The 24,194-nt window shown below is 48.0% G+C and overlaps 1 protein-coding gene across 1 annotated transcript in view; it reads left to right on the plus strand.

Moving 5' to 3' along the window:
• The window catches only part of LOC146009524 (uncharacterized), a 60,040-nt gene that overhangs the window by 20,360 nt on the left and 15,486 nt on the right, over positions 1-24,194 (plus strand). Inside the window, exon 8 of the mRNA XM_083149966.1 lies at positions 17,175-18,212. Coding sequence (XP_083006092.1) covers positions 17,175-18,212 — 1,038 coding nt within the window. The remainder of the gene's footprint in view (positions 1-17,174; positions 18,213-24,194) is intronic.

Below are 24,194 nucleotides of genomic sequence, written 5' to 3' on the forward strand. Positions count from 1 at the left end.
CTGCTGCGACGCGTTTCGGGAGCTAAAATCTGCTTCCAGGCAGTATAGGGAGAACACAAATCAATCAGAGAGATATGGAGCCTCTTTCAGAACGAAATGCGTTAGCCTGGTGACTGATATGCCCCCGGGGTTACAGGAGGACTGGTGAGATGCTGACCAGTGGGAGGATTGTGGAGCCGCCACCCTCTGCTGCACTAGCCATGGTCTATCTGGTACTAGAAGCGGACAGGTCTGAGAAGCATCCCTTGGAGCAGGGCTGGGCAATAGCGGCCCTCCAGATGTTGATAAACTACACATCCCAGCATGCCTTGCATCAGTTTCAGCATGGCCACATAGCAAAACTAATGCAAAGCATCCTGGGATGTGTAGTTCATCAACAGCTGGAGGGCCACTGTTGCCCAGCACTGCCTTGGAGGAATTGAGGTTTATACCAAAACAAGCGGTGTGTATGAAAGTGTAATGGTGCCCATACACTTATACGATCAGACGCAATGGGACGCCACAGTGCGATGTCCCATCGCATCTGATCGCATCAAGTGGTGCCCAGTACAGCACCCGATGTCGGGTGCTGGGCTGTCCAGTGTTTCAAAATCATCTGCTGCCGCTGCTGAGTTTCACCGCCTGAAAGCGCTTTTTCCCAGACTCCACTGCGGTCCCCAGCTCCATGGCCAGTTTAGTACGCACCCGCTCCCCGCCAGTGCTCTGGTCCCTGAACCCGCCGCTGATTGCATTTGAGCAATCGCATGTGGTTAAAAACTACATGCGATTGCCTATGCAATTGGATAAATATTATGTGCAGTTCATAATATCCATCGATGCGACATTTGACAGCGTGCCTGCGCATCGCGTCGAATGTCCCCTTAAAAATGCATGCAATCATTCGATTTATCGGCCAGATGTGGCCGAAATCAAATGATTGCATGCAATATCTCACATATGTATGGGCAGCATAAGACTCTTTGTTACATTTACTTGGATTCTACTTGCTTGGCACTTAAGCGCTATCGCGACACCATTCTCTTTTTTGACTGCACATTCCCTACAACTCTTTAATCTAATGAGTCTTCTTCATATACATGTATGCTTGCACTGTATCAACAAATATATGTCATACATTAAACAAGGAATTAAAAAGACACAGCCTGGGGCAATAATTTAATACTCATTTTAAGAATATAAAAATATTTTTGAATATTTCACGCAACACAAATTTTCATTGAATAACAATAAAAGTGATGTTTTAATGAATTCTATTTCTTCAAACAGTGCGTCAACAGAGACAAGCTTTCTTTTTCTTTACCTTGTCCATCTGGAAATCGCTAGGTCCTGAAGATTGTAGGACTTTCCGTATATCTAGACTGAAGTCATATTCTCCTAATACCTAATTACTATTAATCATCAGATAATGTGTGGGCTCCCCCTTTTGGCGGTCCCGGTCAAAAATTGATCGGGTTTGGCCAATCGATTGCTGAATCAGATTTTTAAACATGTTTAATAATCTTGTATTATCTGCGGTTGTTTTTTATATGTGTGGGCGTTCCCGTCTCGTCTTCTTCCTCTATTTACATTATAAAAAGGGACAGCTGAAATGACAATCGATTGAGGTGATGTATGGGAAATTAACAGATATGAAGATGCAATCTTTTGATCGAAAAAATCTGCCGATCACTGAAATAAATCTGTAATGTGTGGGCAAGTCAGATAGATTGTAGTAACCATTTATCTGGGGGGAAAAAAAAAATCACTGGATCAGAGAAGCAATTAATTGTGATCGCAGGTGTATGGGGCCCATTACTCTATATACATATTTTTCTATATATAAAAATTCTTTATGTACATTATATAAATCTCTGGTTATTACTTTTAATGTAATTAATTAAGGCACTACTGTTTCCCATCCAGGAAATATGGTGCCCGGCCTGCGTTCCAACTAGCCGGATATTCGGCTTATGCAAAATACAGGAATTATGATGCCGGATATGCGTCCCACTGACCAGATATCCGGCATGGACTAAATGTGGACTGCAGTCCAGGAGATCTACCCAATGAGGTTGCGGGATATCCTGCCACTCCTCTATGGTGGCGTATGGCTGTGCGCCGCCCCATGGGGAGTGGTCGGACGTACATGATCTGTCACTCACCCCAACTGTCCGCTCCGGGATGGTGGCACGCACGAGTGATCTATGCAACAGGAAGAGCATGGATGGGCTTTGGGTTCCATTGACCAAAATGACGAGTTTTACGCACTTCCGGTATCGGACCCGGATCCGGCACCCGAATATCTCCTCTCTTAGAGGTATTATTGATATTTTATATAAATTGATATATTAACAAGTAGTTCTGTCTCCCCTGAATAGAAATATGTATTTTACATTCTTTTAGTGTTTTAGTTTATTTCGCTGGTGTGGTCAGGTATATGATGTCACTGTTATTACAAAGGGTATTTGAACCCGGTCAGTACAATGAGTTAGTCACCTTTGAGAAAGCTGCAGGTAGCAGCGAAACGCGTAAGGTGCTATTCCCCAGCAGACACCAGCTTTAATCTACACCCTTGGCAGAGGATCCGGCCTCCTTATTCCTGTGGGTTTGAAGAAGTTTGACAAGCAACCACAGTACACCCTTCTTCACTTTGGGCTGTTATCCTCTCAGGACAACAACTGGTCCCCCCATTCCACTTCGAGGCAGTGGATGTGGACACAAACACAGTACCACCTCCTAAACTCACTATTACCCGAAAGGGTGGATTACAATCTGAGGCCTGCTTTTCATATGAATACACGCACAATATTGCCCACTGAGGCCCTTCACATTCTGGCACTGTGGAAACTAAGGGCGACTATTTATCTGATGTCTGATCTCTCAAATATTCTATGTTTTTATTAACATTAAATTTCTTCCTACCTTTTTATTCTATTGTATTGGGGCTGACTACCCCTTTTTATGATCACTGCTTAGCCAAGCACACCCCTACTTAAGCGCCTTTAGTGATATTTTATATCCTTTTTTTCTGCCATATCAAGTATAGACTTTTTGAATGTACTCATGACTAATGTTATCATTTACATAAAAGGATATTTACAGCTGTTGAGTATCTGAGTGTAGTCGTTTCTGATGTGTAACAAGATAGTTTTTCCAGGTAAAACATTTCCCACACACAGAACATAAAAATGGTTTTTCACCTGTGTGAATTTTCTGATGTAAAACAAGATATGATTTCCAGGCAAAAGATTTCCCACACTCAGAACATGAATATGGTTGTACACCTGTGTGTGTTCTCTCATGTATAACAACATGTGATCTCCGGGAAAAACATTTCCCGCACTCAGAACATGAAAATGGTTTCTCACCTGTGTGATCTCTCTGATGTATAACAAGAGATGATTTCCGGGTAAAACATTTCCCGCACTCCAAACATGAAAATGGTTTTTCACCTGTGTGAGTTCTCTGATGTATATCAAGATGTGTTTTATCTGGAAACAACTTCTCACATTGAGAACACGGAAATACTGAATCAAGTCTATGACCTGTACTATTTTTCACATTGCCCGAATTACAAGGAGGACACTCGTCATGGTGAGACGGTCCAGGTGGTGCATCGGCACTGTACAGTAGTGGCCATGGCCATATAATTATGGTCACAGGATTGTATCCTGCAGAACTTTGCGTAATGTTGTTATCTTTGAGTGTAACATCTGGAGACAAAGGGAGACGTTCCTGCACGGTATTCCTGCTTGTGGGTCCATCTGTTGGCAATAGAAAAAAAAATACAAAGAAATCACATTGAGGACATTTTTATAGAATTAAATGTGTGGTCACATGGAACCGCCGTGACTGGTAGAGATCCATGTGATTCGGGGAAGAGACACCCGTTTGTGAGGTAACTCTTGCAGCTGCCAGTACTAATGGTGACTGTTGTGGCATCTGGCATATCATCAGTGGGCGGCAAATGTTCCCGCTTGGACACGCACCATCCTCCGCATTAGCGAAACGCAGCGTAAATCTGTCTACCCGCACCTACAGACACATTTTTTTGTCCAAGACGACCCATTACCCAGCAAGCATCAGAGGACAAGACACCCCATTAGTTGGTGGCACCGTCCAATCTCAGCGCCCAACCAGTCACCATCCTCACACACGCTGGCAGCCGATGGGGGTCATGTTAATGGCGGAGCCTTGGCCGTCTGTGGCTGTGCATGGATTGCCGAAACAATGAACTTAGATCATTGGGGCCCATCACAGCTGTCCACTTTGACCCACCCGGTCGCCTGACCTTCCTTGATGTGACCAGCCCAGATATGCCCTCCCCCATAAACGGTGCACTCTCCTCCTATATGTGGTCTTGTTAAGTTGATACTAATTTTGGATGGTATGATGGCTCCTGATGTATAAAATACACCAGAGAGTGTGGGGAGGAGACTGGTCAGATCTCTGGGCTGGTAACACACAGTGACATGATGTGAGGGGGAGAGCAGGAGTATAATAGGGACTGATGGATTCTGATGTATGAGATACACCAGAGAGTGTGGGGAGGAGACTGGTCAGATCTCTGGGCTGGTAACACAGTGACATGATGTGAGGGGGAGAGCAGGAGTATAATAGGGGCTGATGGCTCCTGATGTATGAGATACACCAGAGAGTGTGGGGAGGAGACTGGTCAGATCTCTGGGCTGGTAACACACAGTGACATGATGTGAGGGGAGAGCAGGAGTATAATAGGGGCTGATGGCACCTGATGTATGAGATACACCAGAGAGTGTGGGGAGGAGACTGGTCAGATCTCTGGGCTGGTATCACACAGTGACATGATGTGAGGGGGAGAGCAGGAGTATAATAGGGACTGATGGCTTCTGATGTATGAGATACACCAGAGAGTGTGGGGAGGAGACTGGTCAGATCTCTGGGCTGGTAACACACAGTGACATGATGTGAGGGGGAGAGAAGGAGTATAATAGGGGCTGATGGCTCCTGATGTATGAGATACACCAGAGAGTGTGGGAAGGAGACTGGTCAGATCTCTGGGCTGGTAACACACAGTGACATGATGTGCGGGGGAGAGCAGGAGTATAATAGGGGCTGATGGCTCCTGATGTATGAGATACACCAGAGAGTGTGGGGAGGAGACTGGTCAGATCTTAGGGCTGGTAACACAGTGACATGATGTGAGGGGAGAGCAGGAGTATAATAGGGGCTGATGATACTGATGTATGAGATACACCAGAGAGTGCGGGGAGGAGACTGGTCAGATCTCTGGGCTGGTATCACACAGTGACATGATGTGAGGGGGGAGAGCAGGAGTATAATAGGGGCTGATGGCTCCTGATGTATGAGATACACCAGAGAGTGTGGGGAGGAGACTGGTCAGATCTTAGGGCTGGTAACACAGTGACATGATGTGAGGGGAGAGCAGGAGTATAATAGGGGCTGATGATACTGATGTATGAGATACACCAGAGAGTGTGGGGAGGAGACTGGTCAGATCTCTGGGCTGGTAACACACAGTGACATGATGTGAGGGGAGAGCAGGAGTATAATGGGGGATGATGGCTCCTGATGTATGAGATACACCAGAGAGTGTGGGGAGGAGACTGGTCAGATCTCTGGGCTGGTAACACACAGTGACATGATGTGAGGGGAGAGCAGGTGTATAATAGGGGCTGATGGCTCCTGATGTATGAGATACACCAGAGAGTGTGGGGAGGAGACTGGTCAGATCTCTGGGCTGGTAACACACAGTGACATGATGTGAGGGGAGAGCAGGAGTATAATAGGGGCTGATGGCTCCTGATGTATGAGATACACCAGAGAGTGTGGGGAGGAGACTGGTCAGATCTCTGGGCTGGTAACACACAGTGACATGATGTGAGGGGAGAGCAGGAGTATAATAGGGGCTGATGGTATCTGATGTATGAGATACACCAGAGAGTGTGGGGAGGAGACTGGTCAGATCTCTGGGTTGGTAACACACAGTGACATGATGTGAGGGGAGAGCAGGAGTATAATAGGGGCTGATGGCACCTGATGTATGAGATACACCAGAGAGTGTGGGGAGGAGACTGGTCAGATCTCTGGGCTGGTAACACACAGTGACATGATGTGAGGGGAGAGCAGGAGTATAATAGGGGCTGATGGCACCTGATGTATGAGATACACCAGAGAGTGTGGGGAGGAGACTGGTCAGATCTCTGGGCTGGTAACACACAGTGACATGATGTGAGGGGAGAGCAGGTGTATAATAGGGGCTGATGGCTCCTGATGTATGAGATACACCAGAGAGTGCGGGGAGGAGACTGGTCAGATCTCTGGGCTGGTAACACACAGTGATATGATGTGAGGGGAGAGCAGGAGTATAATAGGGGCTGATGATACTGATGTATGAGATACACCAGAGAGTGTGGGGAGGAGATTGGTCAGATCTCTGGGCTGGTAACACACAGTGACATGATGTGAGGGGAGAGCAAGAGTATAATAGGGGCTGATGGCTTCTGATGTATGAGATACACCAGAGAGTGTGGGGAGGAGACTGGTCAGATCTCTGGGCTGGTAACACACAGTGACATGATGTGAGGGGGAGAGCAGGAGTATAATAGGGTATGATGGCTCCTGACTCCCCCACTAGCAGATACATTTGTCTTAGTCTTACATACCTTTTCTTAGATTTGTAGGTATTTCCTCCTCCTTCCACTGCTGATCACCCCTCAAATATGTCTCTTCTCCCTCTGTATCTTCAGTCTTTATATCAGTCACAGACATGGCTTCTCCCTCCGTATATTCTACCTTAATATTCTTCACATGTATGTCTTCTTCTCTCTCTTTATCTTCTACCTTCATATCAGTCACATACATCTCTTCTCCGACCTCTTTATCTTCTGCCTTTATATCAGTCACATCCGTCTCTTCTTCTCCTTCTGTATCTTCTACCTTAATATTAGTCACATCCGTCTCGTCTTCTCCCTCTGTATCTTCTGCCTTTATATCAGTCACATGCATGTCTTCTTCTCCTTTTTTATCTTCTGCCTTCATATCAGTCACTTTTGTGTCTTCTTCTCCCTCTGTATCTTGTCTCCATATTAGAAAGGTTCTCACCCTAAATAATCACAATATCATAAGTTATTAGTAGAGACAGGATTATATGCATTTGCATATTTGCATATGCATTTGCATATTTTGCCCATTCTCACTGGTTATTGCATATTTTACCTAAAATCTAGTGATGGTGCATATTTTAGTCCCCGCCCTCTTCCCACCCGTGAGTTACAGGACTGCTTTGCTTTGCTGCTGCTAGCCAGGTAGTGGTAGAGTGTGCAGGCTGGGGCAATATGTGCGCAGTGTGGAAACCTTGGATGTACGCTATGTCTGACACTGCTCTAGGCTGCCAATCCATGTTGATAAAAGTCAGTCGGGGCGGATGCCATTACGAAGTTCTTGAACCTTTGCCTGCCCCTGGCCTGGGACTTTACACCAAGAGACAGACTTCTGCAGCAGAGGAGGCGGTCAGAAGGGTTGTGACATCCCGCGGTGCAGAGAAAATGCTGTGTCACAGTGAGTATGCGACGCAGGGAGGAAGCCTTCCACTGCGCCGCCCTCACACGCTATGCTGACATTTGATCCATCGGCGCTGGAGATGAGGGTCCGTGCAGTTGATGCATTAAGAGCTTTGGACGCTGCAGTATGCTGTAGCAGCCAGCATCCTGACATCTGCAGATGCTGTGGGCCTATTTTTGAGGTTTATTTGCAACTAATTGTATGCTGATTTTTAAATAAATAAGTTAAAAATTACTTTTTTATTATTTAATGTAGCATATTTTAACACTTTTCATGCATATTTTAAGTATTTTTCATGCATATTTGCATGCATATGTCAAGCTTTTTTTGTTGCATATAATCCTGTCTCTAGTTATTAGTTACTTTAATATTACACAGTACAATAGTGTATAAGACACACACAGCTTCTGTACTAGTGTTCATTCTAGCACCCGCCATCTTTGAAAACCCATGCAGTTCCTCTTCCCTGCCTGGGGTGTCGCTGTCTGCTGTAGTGCTTCTATGTGGTCTGTATATCAGCACTGATATGCAAACCAGACCTGTGCTAGAAACACCACAGCAGACAGCGACACCCCAGGCAGGGAAGAGGAACTGCTTGGGATTTCAAAGATGGCGGGTGCTTCCAGGCATCTCAGGGACGGGCTCCTTTCGGAGCCCTGCGCCTGCCAGATGATACATCCTGGCGGTATTGCAGGGTACCGCAATGCGATGTCGGGCGATGTCACCGCCCGGCATCGTATTCCAATGATAAATGCGCCCCTTAGTGTTATAGTATACAATGTGAATAAGAAGAGGTGATGACTACTACCACGGTGTATACAGCCCAAAGGACAGAACGCTGGAGGTATACAGGGCACTGGCCAAGTATAATATATAAAACATACTTTTATTAACAACTAATAAAATAATAGAAATCCCAGAAAACAATCTATAAATGGCAAAATATCCCCTCTCTCATATATATATATATATATATATACAGAAATAACGCAGCACTATAGGATATCACCATATGTGGAAGCTCTGCACCTAATTCTACAGCATATATATATATATATGGCTGCAGAACTGGGGTAAGTGCTAATTATGGGGGACTTTGATTATCCAGATATTGGTTGGAGAAATGAGGCGTGTTGTACCAATAGGGGCATCAGGTTTCTGAGCACATTAATGACCACTACATGTCCCAAGTGGCTGAGGAACCAACTAGAAGCCGGATCTAGTAATAACCAATAATGTAGAGGTACTATCAAATACTCAAGTCAGGGAGCACCTGGGAAACAGAGCAATAAGCGTCACCCAACGTGGCTGAATAAGAAGGTAAGGGAAGTAAGCGTCACCCAACGTGGCTGAATAAGAAGGTAAGGGAAGTAAGTGTCACCCAACGTGGCTAAATAAGAATGTAAGGGAAGTGTAACCCAACATGGCTGAATAAGAAGGTAAGGGAAGTAAGTGTCACCCAACGTTGCTGAATATCAAGGTAAGGGAAGTAAGTGTCACCCAACGTGGCTGAACATCAAGGTAAGGGAAGTAAGTGTCAGCCAACGTGGCTGAATAACAAGGTAAGGGAAGTGTCACCCAACGTGGCTGAATAACAAGGTAAGGGAAGTAAGTGTAACCCAACGTGGCTGAATAACAAGGTAAGGGAAGTAAGTGTAACCCAAACGTGGCTGAATATCAAGGTAAGCGAAGTAAGTGTCACCCAACGTGGCTGAATAACAAGGTAAGGGAAGTGTAACCCAACGTGGCTGAATAACAAGGTAATGGAAGTAAGCGTAACCCAACGTGGCTAAATAACAAGGTAATGGAAGTAAGCGTAACCCAATGTGGCTGAATAACAAGGTAAGGGAAGTAAGCGTAACCCAACGTGGCTGAATATCAAGGTAAGGGAAGTAAGCGTAACCCAACGTGGCTGAATATCAAGGTAAGGGAAGTAAGCGTAACCCAACATGGCTGAATATCAAGGTAAGGGAAGTAAGCGTAACCCAAACGTGGCTGAATATCAAGGTAAGGGAAGTGTAACCCAACGTGGCTGAATAACAAGGTAAGGGAAGTGTAACCCAACGTGGTGGAATAACAAGGTAAGGGAAGTAAGTGTAACCCAACGTGGCTGAATAACAAGGTAAGGGAAGTAAGTGTAACCCAACGTGGCTGTATAACAAGGTAAGGGAAGTAAGCGTAACCCAAACGTGGCTGAATATCAAGGTAAGGGAAGTAAGTGTAACCCAACGTGGCTGAATAACAAGGTAAGGGAAGTGTAACCCAACCTGGCGGAACAACAAGGTAAGGGAAGTAAGTGTAACCCAACGTGGCGGAATAACAAGGTAAGGGAAGTAAGTGTAACCCAACGTGGCGGAATAACAAGGTAAGGGAAGTAAGTGTAACCCAACGTGGCTGTATAACAAGGTAAGGGAAGTAAGCGTAACCCAAACGTGGCTGAATATCAAGGTAAGGGAAGTAAGTGTAACCCAACGTGGCTGAATAACAAGGTAAGGGAAGTGTAACCCAACCTGGCGGAACAACAAGGTAAGGGAAGTAAGTGTAACCCAACGTGGCGGAATAACAAGGTAAGGGAAGTAAGTGTAACCCAACGTGGCTGAATAACAAGGTAAGGGAAGTAAGTGTAACCCAACGTGGCTGTATAACAAGGTAAGGGAAGTAAGTGTAACCCAACGTGGCTGAATAACAAGGTAAGGGAAGTAAGTGTAACCCAACGTGGCTGAATAACAAGGTAAGGGAAGTAAGTGTCACCCAACGTGGCTGAATAACAAGGTAAGGGAAGTGTCACCCAACGTGGCTGAATAACAAGGTAAGGGAAGTGTAACCCAACGTGGCTGAATAACAAGGTAAGGGAAGTAAGTGTAACCCAACGTGGCTGAATAACAAGGTAAGGGAAGTAAGTGTCACTCAACGTGGCTGAATAAGAAGGTAAGGGAAGTACGGGTAACCCAACGTGGCTGAATAACAAGGTAAGTGTAACCCAACGTGGCTAGGATTTTCATATCCTTTTTCATTATTTTCATTCATTTTAATATATTATTCACCTCATACTCTCCTTATCACTTTATATTTAGTGTCATCTCTTGATGATAACTCTTTATAATCACCGCTTACCATGCATTCATTTTGCTTGTTATTCACATTAGTTTGGTTTTCATTAACACCTCAGGATGTGTTTCATTTAATTCTCCTATATTTGGCACATTCATTCATACATCATATATCGGCACTTTTTTCCTAGGAACTATGGATCCTATATCCATATATCAATTTACATATATATCAACAGGCACATTGTATAATTTGAATGTGTTAGCTCCTCCACCTAGCGCGCCTCTAGTCTGTCTCCTGCGCACAGCAGAGACGTTTGGCAGCCAGACCCGCGGTGATTCTACTTATTCACCCGGGGAAACGACGGATGCATTGAATCACTACAAAGCTGGTGCCTCTGTGTAGCGGCTGCCATAGAGGTGGTGCACAGATGGAGGCACCACTGGCGCACACCTACAGTTCTTATCGGTGGTATGCCTGGAAATTTTCCAGGAGAGCCTGTTCCTGCAGTGCATCCCAACTCGAGAAACTTCCGGCCATACCAACGAAGCCGTTAAAGACTGAGGGGTAGGATGTATGATGTAGTGATAAGAAGTAATAAAGTACCTGGTACTTTATCACCGGCCAATCAGCTCCTGACTGTTAAGTTACAGGCTGGGTTTAAAAAGGGACAGTCAGGAGCTGATTGGCCGGTGATAAAGTACCAGGCACTTTATTACTTCTTCTCCCTTATCACTGCTTCATACATCTACCCCTACGTCCTGAGTCTATTTTAAGTACAGTTTTATCTAGGAGAAACCCTCTATGGCTATTTAGCAACAATTGTAACATCTATGACTGTGAATGAAATTACAAGCAGTACTGAGTTGAATTATGAGTTTTCACATTTTCTAGTTCCAAATGTCGTCATAGTCAACATGGGCACTGTCTAAGTCAGGGGCTCGAAGACCTACTAAAGTTAAAATAAAAAGAAATCTGCCTAATAACCGTAAAATGCCACTTACACATTATGCCACACACCATAATGCCCAATGAACATTATGCAACACACCATAATGCCCAATGAACATTATGCAACACACCATAATGCCCCATACACATTATACCACACACCGTAATGCCCCATACACATTATACCACACACCGTAATGCCCCATACACATTATACCATACACCGTAATGCTCAATACAGATTATGCCACACACCAAAATGTCCATTACACATTATGCTCCTCCCTAATTCACATTACACATTTTGCCACACACCCCAATTCCCATTAAATATTAGGCCTCACAGTAAGGCATCTAATTACTCAATGCTAGGGGTGACTCGAGTGAGTAAGGCTGGGTATGGGCAGGATAAGATGGGTAGTTGGGTTGGGAAGCGGTAGGGTAGGAGGAGATGGGAGGCTGGGTATGGGCAGGAGGAGATGGGCATGAGGATATGGGAGGCTGGGTATAAGTGGTTGGCGACCATTGGTCTAACAGTACCGCATGCGTTCGCCATGCTTCATCACATGCAACTCCCAGGGAGCTGCAGGCAAAAGGAGCAGGGGAGCGATGGAGAGGAGACCAGGGAATGTCAGCGTGCGGAGGATGCCTGCAAACAGAGCCGGGCGGAGGAGCAGGGGGGAGGTGGCAGAGAGAACCAGGGAGCCCGACCAGGGGAAGCAGCTGCCGGGCAGCACTTAAAAAAAAAAAGCCCATACAAATGAATGGGCAGCCACTGATTGGCTTACCTTGCCCGGCTCCCTCCACGCGGATCTCTGGTTGCGGGCATCCACCACCCACTGCCGTCCCCTGCCCAGCTCCAGGCTGCACATAAAATTTAGCAAATCTTATGTCTGCATGTGCAATTTGGGCCAATTTCACAGCCAGATTCATCCGAATCGGGTGAAATCGTGCCCAAATCGCATAGTGTATGGGGGCCTTAAGAGACCTAGTGAGATCACGCCTTGTGTAGGCCCCATTACTGCACACCTTTCACTCTTCATTAGAGATCTCCCATGGCTCTGCTGTCCGGAGCACGGATTTTTTTATATAGAGTTCTTTGCTACTCCCCATGTTTCCTGCCCAATCCTCCTGAACCCCAATAGCAGATGTAGCGCCCTTATTTAAAAAGGGAAGTAAAACACATTCAGCAAATTATAGACCCGTAAGTCTGAAATTACTGGAGGGTGCATTAAGCAACAGTATTCAGGATTACTTGGTGTGCAATAAGACTATAGACTATAGATGGGAGCCAGCATGGATTTGTGAGGGATAGGTCATGTCATAGTAATCTAGCTTCTCTGAGGAAGGGAGTGAGGACCTAGACCTGGGCAATGCAGTAGATGTGATCTATTTAGAGTCTGCGGTACATTGGTTAATGCTGTCCCGGAAGACGAGAGGCGATACCGCATCTACAGAGCCCTTCCCTGCTGCATGCAGAGCCGCCCACCTGCTCCGGGCACAGCAAAACAACAAGCCCAAAAACAAGCTGCCCACGACCAGCAAATAACCTGCAAAAAATATCAAGCCTAATTCCTCTTCTTATACATGGAATTGGCAACTATGGCTTCTCAGGACACCACAGGCCACTCCCCCTGTATAATAATAACCAGACACCACAGGCCACTCCCCCTAAATAATAATATTACCAGAACACCACAGGCTGCTCCCCTGTATAAAAGACACCACAGGCCACTACCACTGTATGATAATATTAGCAGGACATCAAAGTCTGCTCCCCCTGTATAATAATAACCAGACACCACAGGATGCTTCTCCTGCACAACAACAGTACACTACAGGCTGCTCCCCCGTATATTAATACTAACAACAACAAGATAGCTTAGGCTGCTGCCCCTGTATAATTATAATGAAAGGACACCACGGGCTACTCCCCCTGTATAACAACAACAAGACACAACAGGATGCTCCCACTGTATAATAATACTAACAAGATATCTCAGGCTGCTGCCTCTGTATAATTATATTAAAAATACACAACAGGCTGCTCCCCCGGTAAAATAATGAAAGGACACCACATGCTGCTTCTCCTGTATAACAATTAGGACACCACAGGCTGCTCCCCGGTATAATAAAACTAAGAACAGGACACCTCAAGCGGCTCAACTGTATAACAATACTAATAAGAGGGCCACACAGTTTGATCCACCTGTACAATAAAAATAATAACAGTACACCAAACACTGCTCCCTCTGTATAATAATAACAGCACACCACTGGCTGCTCCTCCTCCATAGTAAGACACCACAGGCCGCTCCCCCTGTATAATGGGACACCACAGGCCGCTCTGCCTGCATAGTATGACAACACAGGCCGCACAGACTGCATAGTAGGACACCACAGGCCGCTCCCCCTGTACAGTAGGATGCCACAGGCCACTCCCCCTGTATAGTAGGATGCCACAGGCCGCTCCCCCTGTATAGTAGGATGCCACAGGCCGCTCCCCCTGTATAGTAGGACGCCACAGGCCGCTCCCCCTGTATAGCAGGATGCCACAGGCTGCTCCCCCTTTATAATAGGACACCATACGCTCCCACCTGTATAGTAGGACAGCACCCATACCCCCCCCCCCCCAACATGACCCTCTCCAGGAGGACACAATGCTCTGCTCCTGCACTTCCCTGGTAATGTATGATTGCCAGCACCTGTGTTGAACAGGTTAATTGATAAGAAAGGGGTTTCAATACAGGTGATGGCAATCATACATCAAGTGGGAAGTTCAGAAGCAGAGCATTGTGTCCCTCCTGGAGAGGGTCATGTTGGGAGGTATGAGCACATGCTAGTCCCCTTGTATAGTAAGGCACTACATGATGCTCCCCATGTGTAGTAGGGCACTACATGCTGCTTCCCCTGTACAGTAGGGCACTACATGCTGCTCCCCCTGTATAGTAGGACGGCACATGTTACACCCCCTGTATAACTGGCTGACGCCATTACCTGCTCTGTTGGAGGACGGATACTTGGAATTGCGGAAGTCGATTTGAACTTTGAAGTAAGTAACATAGAAGGCGGAAGTCTTATGGAACGCAGAGGGCGGATCTCAGATGGAACGCAGGGGGCGGAAGTCGGGTGGAACGCAAAGGGCGGAAGTCGGGTGGAACGCAGAGGCCGCCAGTCGAAGCGGACACCCAAGACGAAGGCCGGGTGACACTAGAGGCCGTGAGTCTGGTGTGTAACACTCTCAAACGGAAAAGAGGACAGTGACTGGGTGAGGGTGAGTTTCTGCATACCTATGTAATGGGATCAGATGGTCACCATACCATACCTACAACCCAGGACCCAATGCCCTCATGTTCTCATCATGATTATCTCATCATGATTATATCACTGTGCCCGCCTTATACATGCCTACCACTCACCCCATAATGCCCCCTGCACAGTGCCCGCCTTATACATACCTACCGCTCACCCCATAATGCCCCCTGCACAGTGCCCGCCTTATACATGCCTACCGCTCACCCCATAATGCCCCCTGCACAGTGCCCGCCTTATACATGCCTACCGCTCACCCCATAATGCCCCCTGCACAGTGCCCGCCTTATACATGCCTACCGCTCACCCCATAATGCCCCCTGCACGGTGCCCGCCTTATACATGCCTACCGCTCACCCCATAATGCCCCCTGCACGGTGCCCGCCTTATACATGCCTACCGCTCACCCCATAATGCCCCCTGCACGGTGCCCGCCTTATACATGCCTACCGCTCACCCCATAATGCCCCCTGCACGGTGCCCGCCTTATACATGCCTACCGCTCACTCCATAATGCCCCCTGCACGGTGCCCACCTTATACATGCCTACCGCTCACCCCATAATGCCCCCTGCACAGTGCCCGCCTTATACATGCCTACCGCTCACCCCATAATGCCCCCTGCACGGTGCCCGCCTTATACATGCCTACCGCTCACCCCATAATGCCCCCTGCACGGTGCCCACCTTATACATGCCTACCGCTCACCCCATAATGCCCCCTGCACGGTGCCCACCTTATACATGCCTACCGCTCACCCCATAATGCCCCCTGCACGGTGCCCACCTTATACATGCCTACCGCTCACCCCATAATGCCCCCTGCACGGTGCCCACCTTATACATGCCTACCGCTCACCCCATAATGCCCCCTGCACGGTGCCCACCTTATACATGCCTACCGCTCACCCCATAATGCCCCCTGCACGGTGCCCACCTTATACATGCCTACCGCTCACCCCATAATGCCCCCTGCACAGTGCCCGCCTTATACATGCCTACCGCTCACCCCATAATGCCCCCTGCACGGTGCCCGCCTTATACATGCCTACCGCTCACCCCATAATGCCCCCTGCACGGTGCCCGCCTTATACATGCCTACCGCTCACCCCATAATGCCCCCTGCACGGTGCCCGCCTTACACATGCCTACCGCTCACCCCATAATGCCCCCTGCACGGTGCCCGCCTTACACATGCCTACCGCTCACCCCATAATGCCCCCTGCACTGTGCCCGCCTTACACATGCCTACCGCTCACCCCATAATGCCCCCTGCACAGTGCCCACCTTATACATGCCTACCGCTCACCCCATAATGTCCCCTGCACGGTGCCCACCTTATACATGCCTACCGCTCACCCCATAATGCCCCCTGCACGGTGCCCGCCTTATACATGCCTACCGCTCACCCCATAATGCCCCCTGCACGGTGCCCACCTTATACATGCCTACCGCTCACCCCATAATGCCCCCTGCACGGTACCCGCCTTATACATGCCTACCGCTCACCCCATAATGCCCCCTGCACAGTGCCCGCCTTATACATACCTACCGCTCACCCCATAATGCCGCCTGCACGGTGCCCACCTTATACATGCCTACCGCTCACCCCATAATGCCCCCTGCACGGTGCCCGCCTTACACATACCTACCGCTCACCCCATAATGCCCCCTGCACAGTGCCCGCCTTACACATGCCTACCGCTCACCCCATAATGCCCCCTGCACGGTGCCCACCTTACACATGCCTACCGCTCACCCCATAATGCCCCCTGCACGGTGCCCGCCTTATACATGCCTACCGATCACCCCATAATGCCCCCTGCACAGTGCCCGCCTTATACATGCCTACCGATCACCCCATAATGCCCCCTGCACAGTGCCCGCCTTATACTTTCCAATATGGTTCTGTAAATCACATATGCAAACATATAAGTTGAAAAAATCACAGGACAAAAAAATAGCAAAATATGTGACAATTTCCAGGGGGCTCAGTGCAGGTAAGTACACCAAAGACACCAACTGATATTAGGTTATATTTACAGCATATTAATGAGCAGAAGAGTCTGGAACTCATAAACAAAATCATACAGTTGCTGACCAGAGAGGTGACTGCTGCGTTTCATGCTACTCCGATTCATATAGGGTCTTTTCGAGACTGGACTTAGTGCTGCTCTCGAAGGACCTATTAAATAAAGTACTGAAGGTTGAATACAGGTCGCGGGGCATTTCTGACCATTCCCCGATAACTGTAGATTTAGATTTAGCAAGGCTGGTTGGGTATAGGAGTTGGAAATTGCAGCCATACTGGCTTACACAGATGGGAGAGGTGGAGGAGGTGGAACAGTTGATAGGGGAGTATTTCCAACTGAATGGGGGCTCGGTTTGTGGGGCCATCTTATGGGACTCCTTCAAAGCTTATATTAGAGGGGTGTTTATAAAGAAGATTGCCTTTGCCAAGAAGAACTATCGTATGGAGACTGAAAGACTGGAGGCTAGGTCAGTGGAGTTAGAAAATAATTATGTATCTAGTGATCGGGAAGTGGATCGGGTAGCGTGGCAGGCTGCTCTTAATGTATGGCGGGATCACGTCCAGGACACTTTCTGCCAGAGAGTGAGAACCGGAGATCATAAGCGGTATGTAAACGCAGATCGGGGTGGGAAATGGCTGGCGTTGATGGCTAAGAATGAGCAGGCTTCTAATCTTATCTCTGAAATAGCGGATGAAAAAGGTAACAGGGTGACGGATACCCCTGCAATTGTTTCCTGCTTCGTGTCATATTATAAAAAAGTGTTTGCCTCTCAGACCCTGAATAGTAATGATAGCACTGCTGAATACTTGGGGGCATTGGGACTCCCGCAAATTTCTGGGGACTCTAAAGAGTTGTTGGACTCTCCAATCACTCTGGAAGAGGTTACGTCGGTGATTCAAGCTCTCCCCCGAAATAAGGCTCCGGGGTTGGACGGGTTACCGGGGGAATTTTATTTAAAATATTCTAATGTCCTGGCTTCTTCACTATGGGAAGTATTGGGTGGTGCCATGGCAGAGGGTAGGCTTCCTCCGTCTATGGAGGAAGCGTATATAGTTATGATTCCCAAGGCAGGGAAGGACCCCTCTCAGGTTGAATCCTATCGGCCTATTTCCATTATGTCCTCGGACGCCAAGATCTTTGCAAAAATATTGGCCAACCGATTGGGAAGAGTGTTAGATGAAATTGTTCACCAAGACCAGACAGGTTTTAGACCAGGAAGGTCGACGGCGGTGAACCTGAGGCGGGTCCTTTCTTTTATCCAAATTATTAATTCCGGTAGTAGGGGCGCGGCGGTGGCTTCGTTTGATGCCAGTAGAGCTTTCGACGTAATTGAGTGGGAGTTTTTGTGGCCGGTATTAAGAGCTTTTGGCATTGGGGAGGGATTTATAGGATGGATAAGATTACTGTATCGACAACCTTTGGCCCGAATATCGATTAACGGCTTCACCTCCGCCACCTTCCCTTTGGCCAGAGGTACGAGGCAGGGGTGTCCGCTGTCCCCGTTGTTGTTTGCGGTGGCAGTGGAGCCCCTGGCTCATCTACTCAGACAGAAGCTGGGCTGTCATAACTCTTGCGGGAGTAAATTGGTTTCTTTGTACGCCGACGACCTCCTAATTGGGTCTGACAGTCCGGATATTGATCTCCCATTAATCGTGAACCTTCTAAATGAATTTGGGGGTATGTCAGGTATTAAAATGAATTGGGACAAGTCTCATGTAATGTTCCTGGGTCCCGTGTCCCCTGCTATTCAGTTAGCCTGTCCGTTAAAAATATCTAGGAAATTCAAGTACCTGGGCGTGGTAATCTCCGGCGATCCGCGGGAGTACATCGCGGATAATCTGAGGCCGCTTTTAACGGAAATTAAAACCAAGTGTCGGAGATGGGTGGGTCTGCCACTTTCGCAAATGGGCAGGGTCAATTTGTTGAAAATGTGTATACAGCCTAAACTTTTGTATCTGTTGCTACATTCCCCGTGTTATGTAGGTGTAAAATTCTTTCATGAGCTAAACAGTGTTCTTTCCTCATTTGTGTGGAGAAATAGAAGCCCCAGGATTAGATTACCTATCTTGACCCGGGACAGAGTAGAAGGGGGCCTTGCCCTCCCGGATTTTAGACTTTATTACTATTCATCTCAGTTAAGTCATCTATGCCCATGGATACAGGGCACGGAGGGGGTCGGGGAATTTGAGTCCCTGGCGATATCAGGGCAATTTGGGGGGTCTCCTCTTCAAGTGCTCCTGGCGGGGAAGTTATGGGGTAACGCTCCCCCCCTGTTAGCCCAAGCCATACGCGTTTGGAGACAGGTGCAAAAGATGACAAACTATGCGGATACTGATCCACAAACCTCGGTTTTGTCCTTGTCAGAGGGTAAAAATTTGAGGGGTCAAGGAGGGAGAGTGTGGGAGGCATATGGCTTATTGGAAGTGGGAGCTTGGCTGCAAGATGGGGATGTTCGATCCTTCGAGGACTTACAACAGGGGCATGATCTCCCTAGGAAAATGTACTTCAGTTATCTCCAGGTCAGGAGCGTGTTAGTATGTATGTTAAGGAAGGGAACCCTGAAGATTCGGGAAGCTCCCTGTAAGGCGCTGGTAAAAAAATTGGGTCCCAGGAAGCACCTTTCCAAACTATACAGATATATCCACTCCTTTAATCAGGAAGGCGGCTGGGACAATTTGAGGTCTCAGTGGGCTAGGGTCATCCCTCGTGTCTTGCTAATAGATTGGAGAGAGATCCTATCGGCCACGAGTAAATCCTCTATGTCCCTCTCTGTACAGCAGGTTCAATTCAATATTTTTCATCGAATATACTTTACTCCGGAGCGATTGAGGCGAATGGGGAACATCGATAGTGTGGGGTGCCCTAGGTGTGGAGTGGAGCCTGGTACACACTGGCATTTAGTTTGGGAATGTGTGCATGTACAAGCGTTTTGGTCTGCCATTTGTAATATTATGCGGGGGCTAGGTATCCCAAGTTCAACCTTCAGTACTTTATGTTTAGTATTGGGGGTGGTGGATGTCCAATTAAGTGGGCACTGGACCCAATTGATCAGGATCTTAGTATCCTGTGCTAAAGTAATCATAGCAAGGAAATGGATGGCAATAGTGGGGCCTTCAGTGGTGGAATGGACCAATTTAGTTAATGCTACTTGTTCTCATGAAAAATACGTGTATGCAACACGAGGTTGCTTCCCCAAATTTTACAAGGTATGGGGTGGGTGGACGTCATCTAAATTCTATATAGCTTTATAAAGAAATTTTGACTCACTTACCACAAAATATTCTCCTTTTTCTTTTTATCACTTAAATGAAATATTTGTTACACAGTTTATCAACGACAATAATGATTGAAACAATTTAAAAATTATGGCAAATAAGGTATTGGCACGATTGAGGACGAAGTGGATATATTATTAGATTTGATTAGATTTCTGTTTGTTTTCTTTAATGAATTATTAACATGTACTATGGGGTATTGGATATATTAAACATTGTGTGGTTACACGAGGGTGGGTTTAGAGCAGTATAGGGCATGGGGTGGGGGGTGGAATATTATTAGTATACAGGTCGTCAAGTTTTTGGACCCACTCACTCATTAATAATTGTCTTTATACACAGGCTGAAATTTGTTGGCACTTTTTAAAAAAAAAATGATAACGTTTGTTAAATATGACATGGGAGTAAATATTTAGGGGGGTGGGTTAAGTAGAGGAGTATAAGTGGTATAAGATTAAGCACGTTGAAGTCATGAGAAATAATGTTATAGTGATCGAGTATTGGTTCTCTTTTTTTTTTTTTTTTTGTCATATGGACTGGATCAGAAGGGCTTGCCCGGTTTAGTGCCATCTACAGATGAATGTTCTATAACATACAGGTGTAGAGATTTCCTGTATAGTGGGGGGAGTGACCGGCCATGGGGGAAGTAAGCTTTTTTTTGTATATGTGATGTATTGTATTTATGTGTGTTGTATGTATTTTGCATATGAAAAATAAAAACTTAATTAAAAAAAAAAAAAAAAAAGAGAGGTGACTGCTGGGAATGGGACGTTATACAGTAACACTGGGGGATGTGACAGGAGAGGTGACTGCTGGGAATGGGACATTATACAGTAACACTGGGGGATGTGACAGGAGAGGTGACTGCTGGGAATGGGGCATTATACAGTAACACCGGGGATGTGACCGGAGAGGTGACTGCTGGGAATGGGACATTATACAGTAACACCGGGGGATGTGACCGGAGAGGTGACTGCTGGTAATGGGACGTTATACAGTAACACCGGGGATGTGACCGGAGAGGTGACTGCTGGGAATGGGACATTATACAGTAACACCGGGGGATGTGACCGGAGAGGTGACTGCTGGGAATGGGACGTTATACAGTAACACCGGGGGATGTGACCGGAGAGGTGACTGCTGGGAATGGGGCATTATACAGTAACACCGGGGATGTGACCGGAGAGGTGGCTGCTGGGAATGGGACATTATACAGTAACACCAGGGATGTGACCGGAGAGGTGACTGCTGGGAATGGGACGTTATACAGTAACACCGGGGGGATGTGACCGGGGAGGTGACTGCTGGGAATGGGACGTTATACAGTAACACTGGGGGATGTGACCGTAGAGGTGACTGCTGGGAATGGGATATTATACAGTAACACCAGGGGGATGTGACCGGAGAGGTGACTACTGGGAATGGGACGTTATACAGTAACACCAGGGGATGTGACCGGAGAGGTGACTGCTGGGAATGGGACGTTATACAGTAACACTGGGGGATGTGACCGGAGATGTGACTGCTGGGAATGGGACGTTACACAGTAACACCGGGGGATGTGGCCGGAGAGGTGACTGCTGGGAATGGGACGTTACACAGTAACACCGGGGAATGTGACCGGAGAGGTGACTGCTGGGAATGGGACGTTATACAGTAACACCGGGGGATGTGACCATAGAAGTGACTGCTGGGAATGGGACGTTATACAGTAACACCGGGGGATGTGACAGGAGAGGTGACTGCTGTGAATGGGACGTTATACAGTAACACCGGGGGATGTGACAGGAGAGGTGACTGCTGGGAATGGGACATTATACAGTAACACTGGGGGATGTGACAGGAGAGGTGACTGCTGGGAATGGGGCATTATACAGTAACACCGGGGATGTGACCGGAGAGGTGACTGCTGGGAATGGGACGTTATACAGTAACACAGGGGGATGTGACCGGAGAGGTGACTGCTGGGAATGGGACATTATACAGTAACACCGGGGGGATGTGACAGGAGAGGTGACTGCTGGGAATGGGGCATTATACAGTAACACCGGGGATGTGACCGGAGAGGTGGCTGCTGGGAATGGGACATTATACAGTAACACCGGGGGATGTGACCGGAGAGGTGACTGCTGGGAATGGGACGTTATACAGTAACACCGGGGGATGTGACCGGAGAGGTGACTGCTGGGAATGGGACGTTATACAGTAACACCGGGGATGTGACCGGAGAGGTGACTGCTGGGAATGGGACGTTATACAGTAACACCGGGGGATGTGACCGGAGAGGTGACTGCTGGGAATGGGACATTATACAGTAACACCGGGGGATGTGACCGGAGAGGTGACTGCTGGGAATGGGACATTATACAGTAACACCGGGGGATGTGACTGGAGAGGTGGCTGCTGGGAATGGGACGTTATACAGTAACACCGGGGGATGTGACCGGAGAGGTGACTGCTGGGAATGGGACGTTATACAGTAACACCGGGGGATGTGACCGGAGAGGTGACTGCTGGGAATGGGACGTTATACAGTAACACCGGGGGATGTGACCGGAGAGGTGACTGCTGGGAATGGGACGTTATACAGTAACACCGGGGGATGTGACCGGAGAGGTGACTGCTGGGAATGGGACATTATACAGTAACACCGGGGGATGTGACCGGAGAGGTGACTGCTGGGAATGGGACATTATACAGTAACACCGGGGGATGTGACCGGAGAGGTGACTGCTGGGAATGGGACGTTATACAGTAACACCGGGGATGTGACCGGAGAGGTGACTGCTGGGAATGGGACGTTATACAGTAACACCGGGGGATGTGACCGAAGAGGTGACTGCTGGGAATGGGACATTATACAGTAACACCGGGGGATGTGACTGGAGAGGTGGCTGCTGGGAATGGGACGTTATACAGTAACACCGGGGGATGTGACCGGAGAGGTGACTGCTGGGAATGGGACGTTATACAGTAACACCGGGGGATGTGACCGGAGAGGTGACTGCTGGGAATGGGACATTATACAGTAACACCGGGGGATGTGACCGGAGAGGTGACTGCTGGGAATGGGACATTATACAGTAACACCGGGGGATGTGACTTGAGAGGTGGCTGCTGGGAATGGGACGTTATACAGTAACACCGGGGGATGTGACCGGAGAGGTGACTGCTGGGAATGGGACGTTATACAGTAACACCGGGGGATGTGACCGGAGAGGTGACTGCTGGGAATGGGACGTTATACAGTAACACCGGGGGGATGTCACAGGAGAGGTGACTGCTGGGAATGGGACATTATACAGTAACACCGGGGGATGTGACCGGAGAGGTGACTGCTGGGAATGGGACGTTATACAGTAACACCGGGGGATGTGACCGGAGAGGTGACTGCTGGGAATGGGACGTTATACAGTAACACCGGGGGATGTGACCGGAGAGGTGACTGCTGGGAATGGGACGTTATACAGTAACACCGGGGGATGTGACCGGAGAGGTGACTGCTGGGAATGGGACATTATACAGTAACACCGGGGGATGTGACCGGAGAGGTGACTGCTGGGAATGGGACGTTATACAGTAACACCGGGGATGTGACCGGGGCGGTGACTGCAGGGAATGGGGCATTATACAGTAACACCAGGGGATGTGACCGGAGAGGTGACTGCTGGGAATGGGACATTATACAGTAACACTGGGGGATGTGACTGGAGAGGTGACTGCTGGGAATGGGACGTTATACAGTAACACCGGGGAATGTGACCGGAGAGGTGACTGCTGGGAATGGGACGTTATACAGTAACACCGGGGGATGTGACCGGAGAGGTGACTGCTGGGAATGGGACGTTATACAGTAACACCGGGGGGATGTCACAGGAGAGGTGACTGCTGGGAATGGGACATTATACAGTAACACCGGGGGATGTGACCGGAGAGGTGACTGCTGGGAATGGGACGTTATACAGTAACACCGGGGGATGTGACCGGAGAGGTGACTGCTGGGAATGGGACGTTATACAGTAACACCGGGGG

The sequence above is a fragment of the Crinia signifera genome, chromosome 6, assembly GCF_055691185.1.
Source record: "Crinia signifera chromosome 6, ASM5569118v1, whole genome shotgun sequence".
Taxonomy (NCBI): Eukaryota; Metazoa; Chordata; class Amphibia; order Anura; family Myobatrachidae; genus Crinia; species Crinia signifera.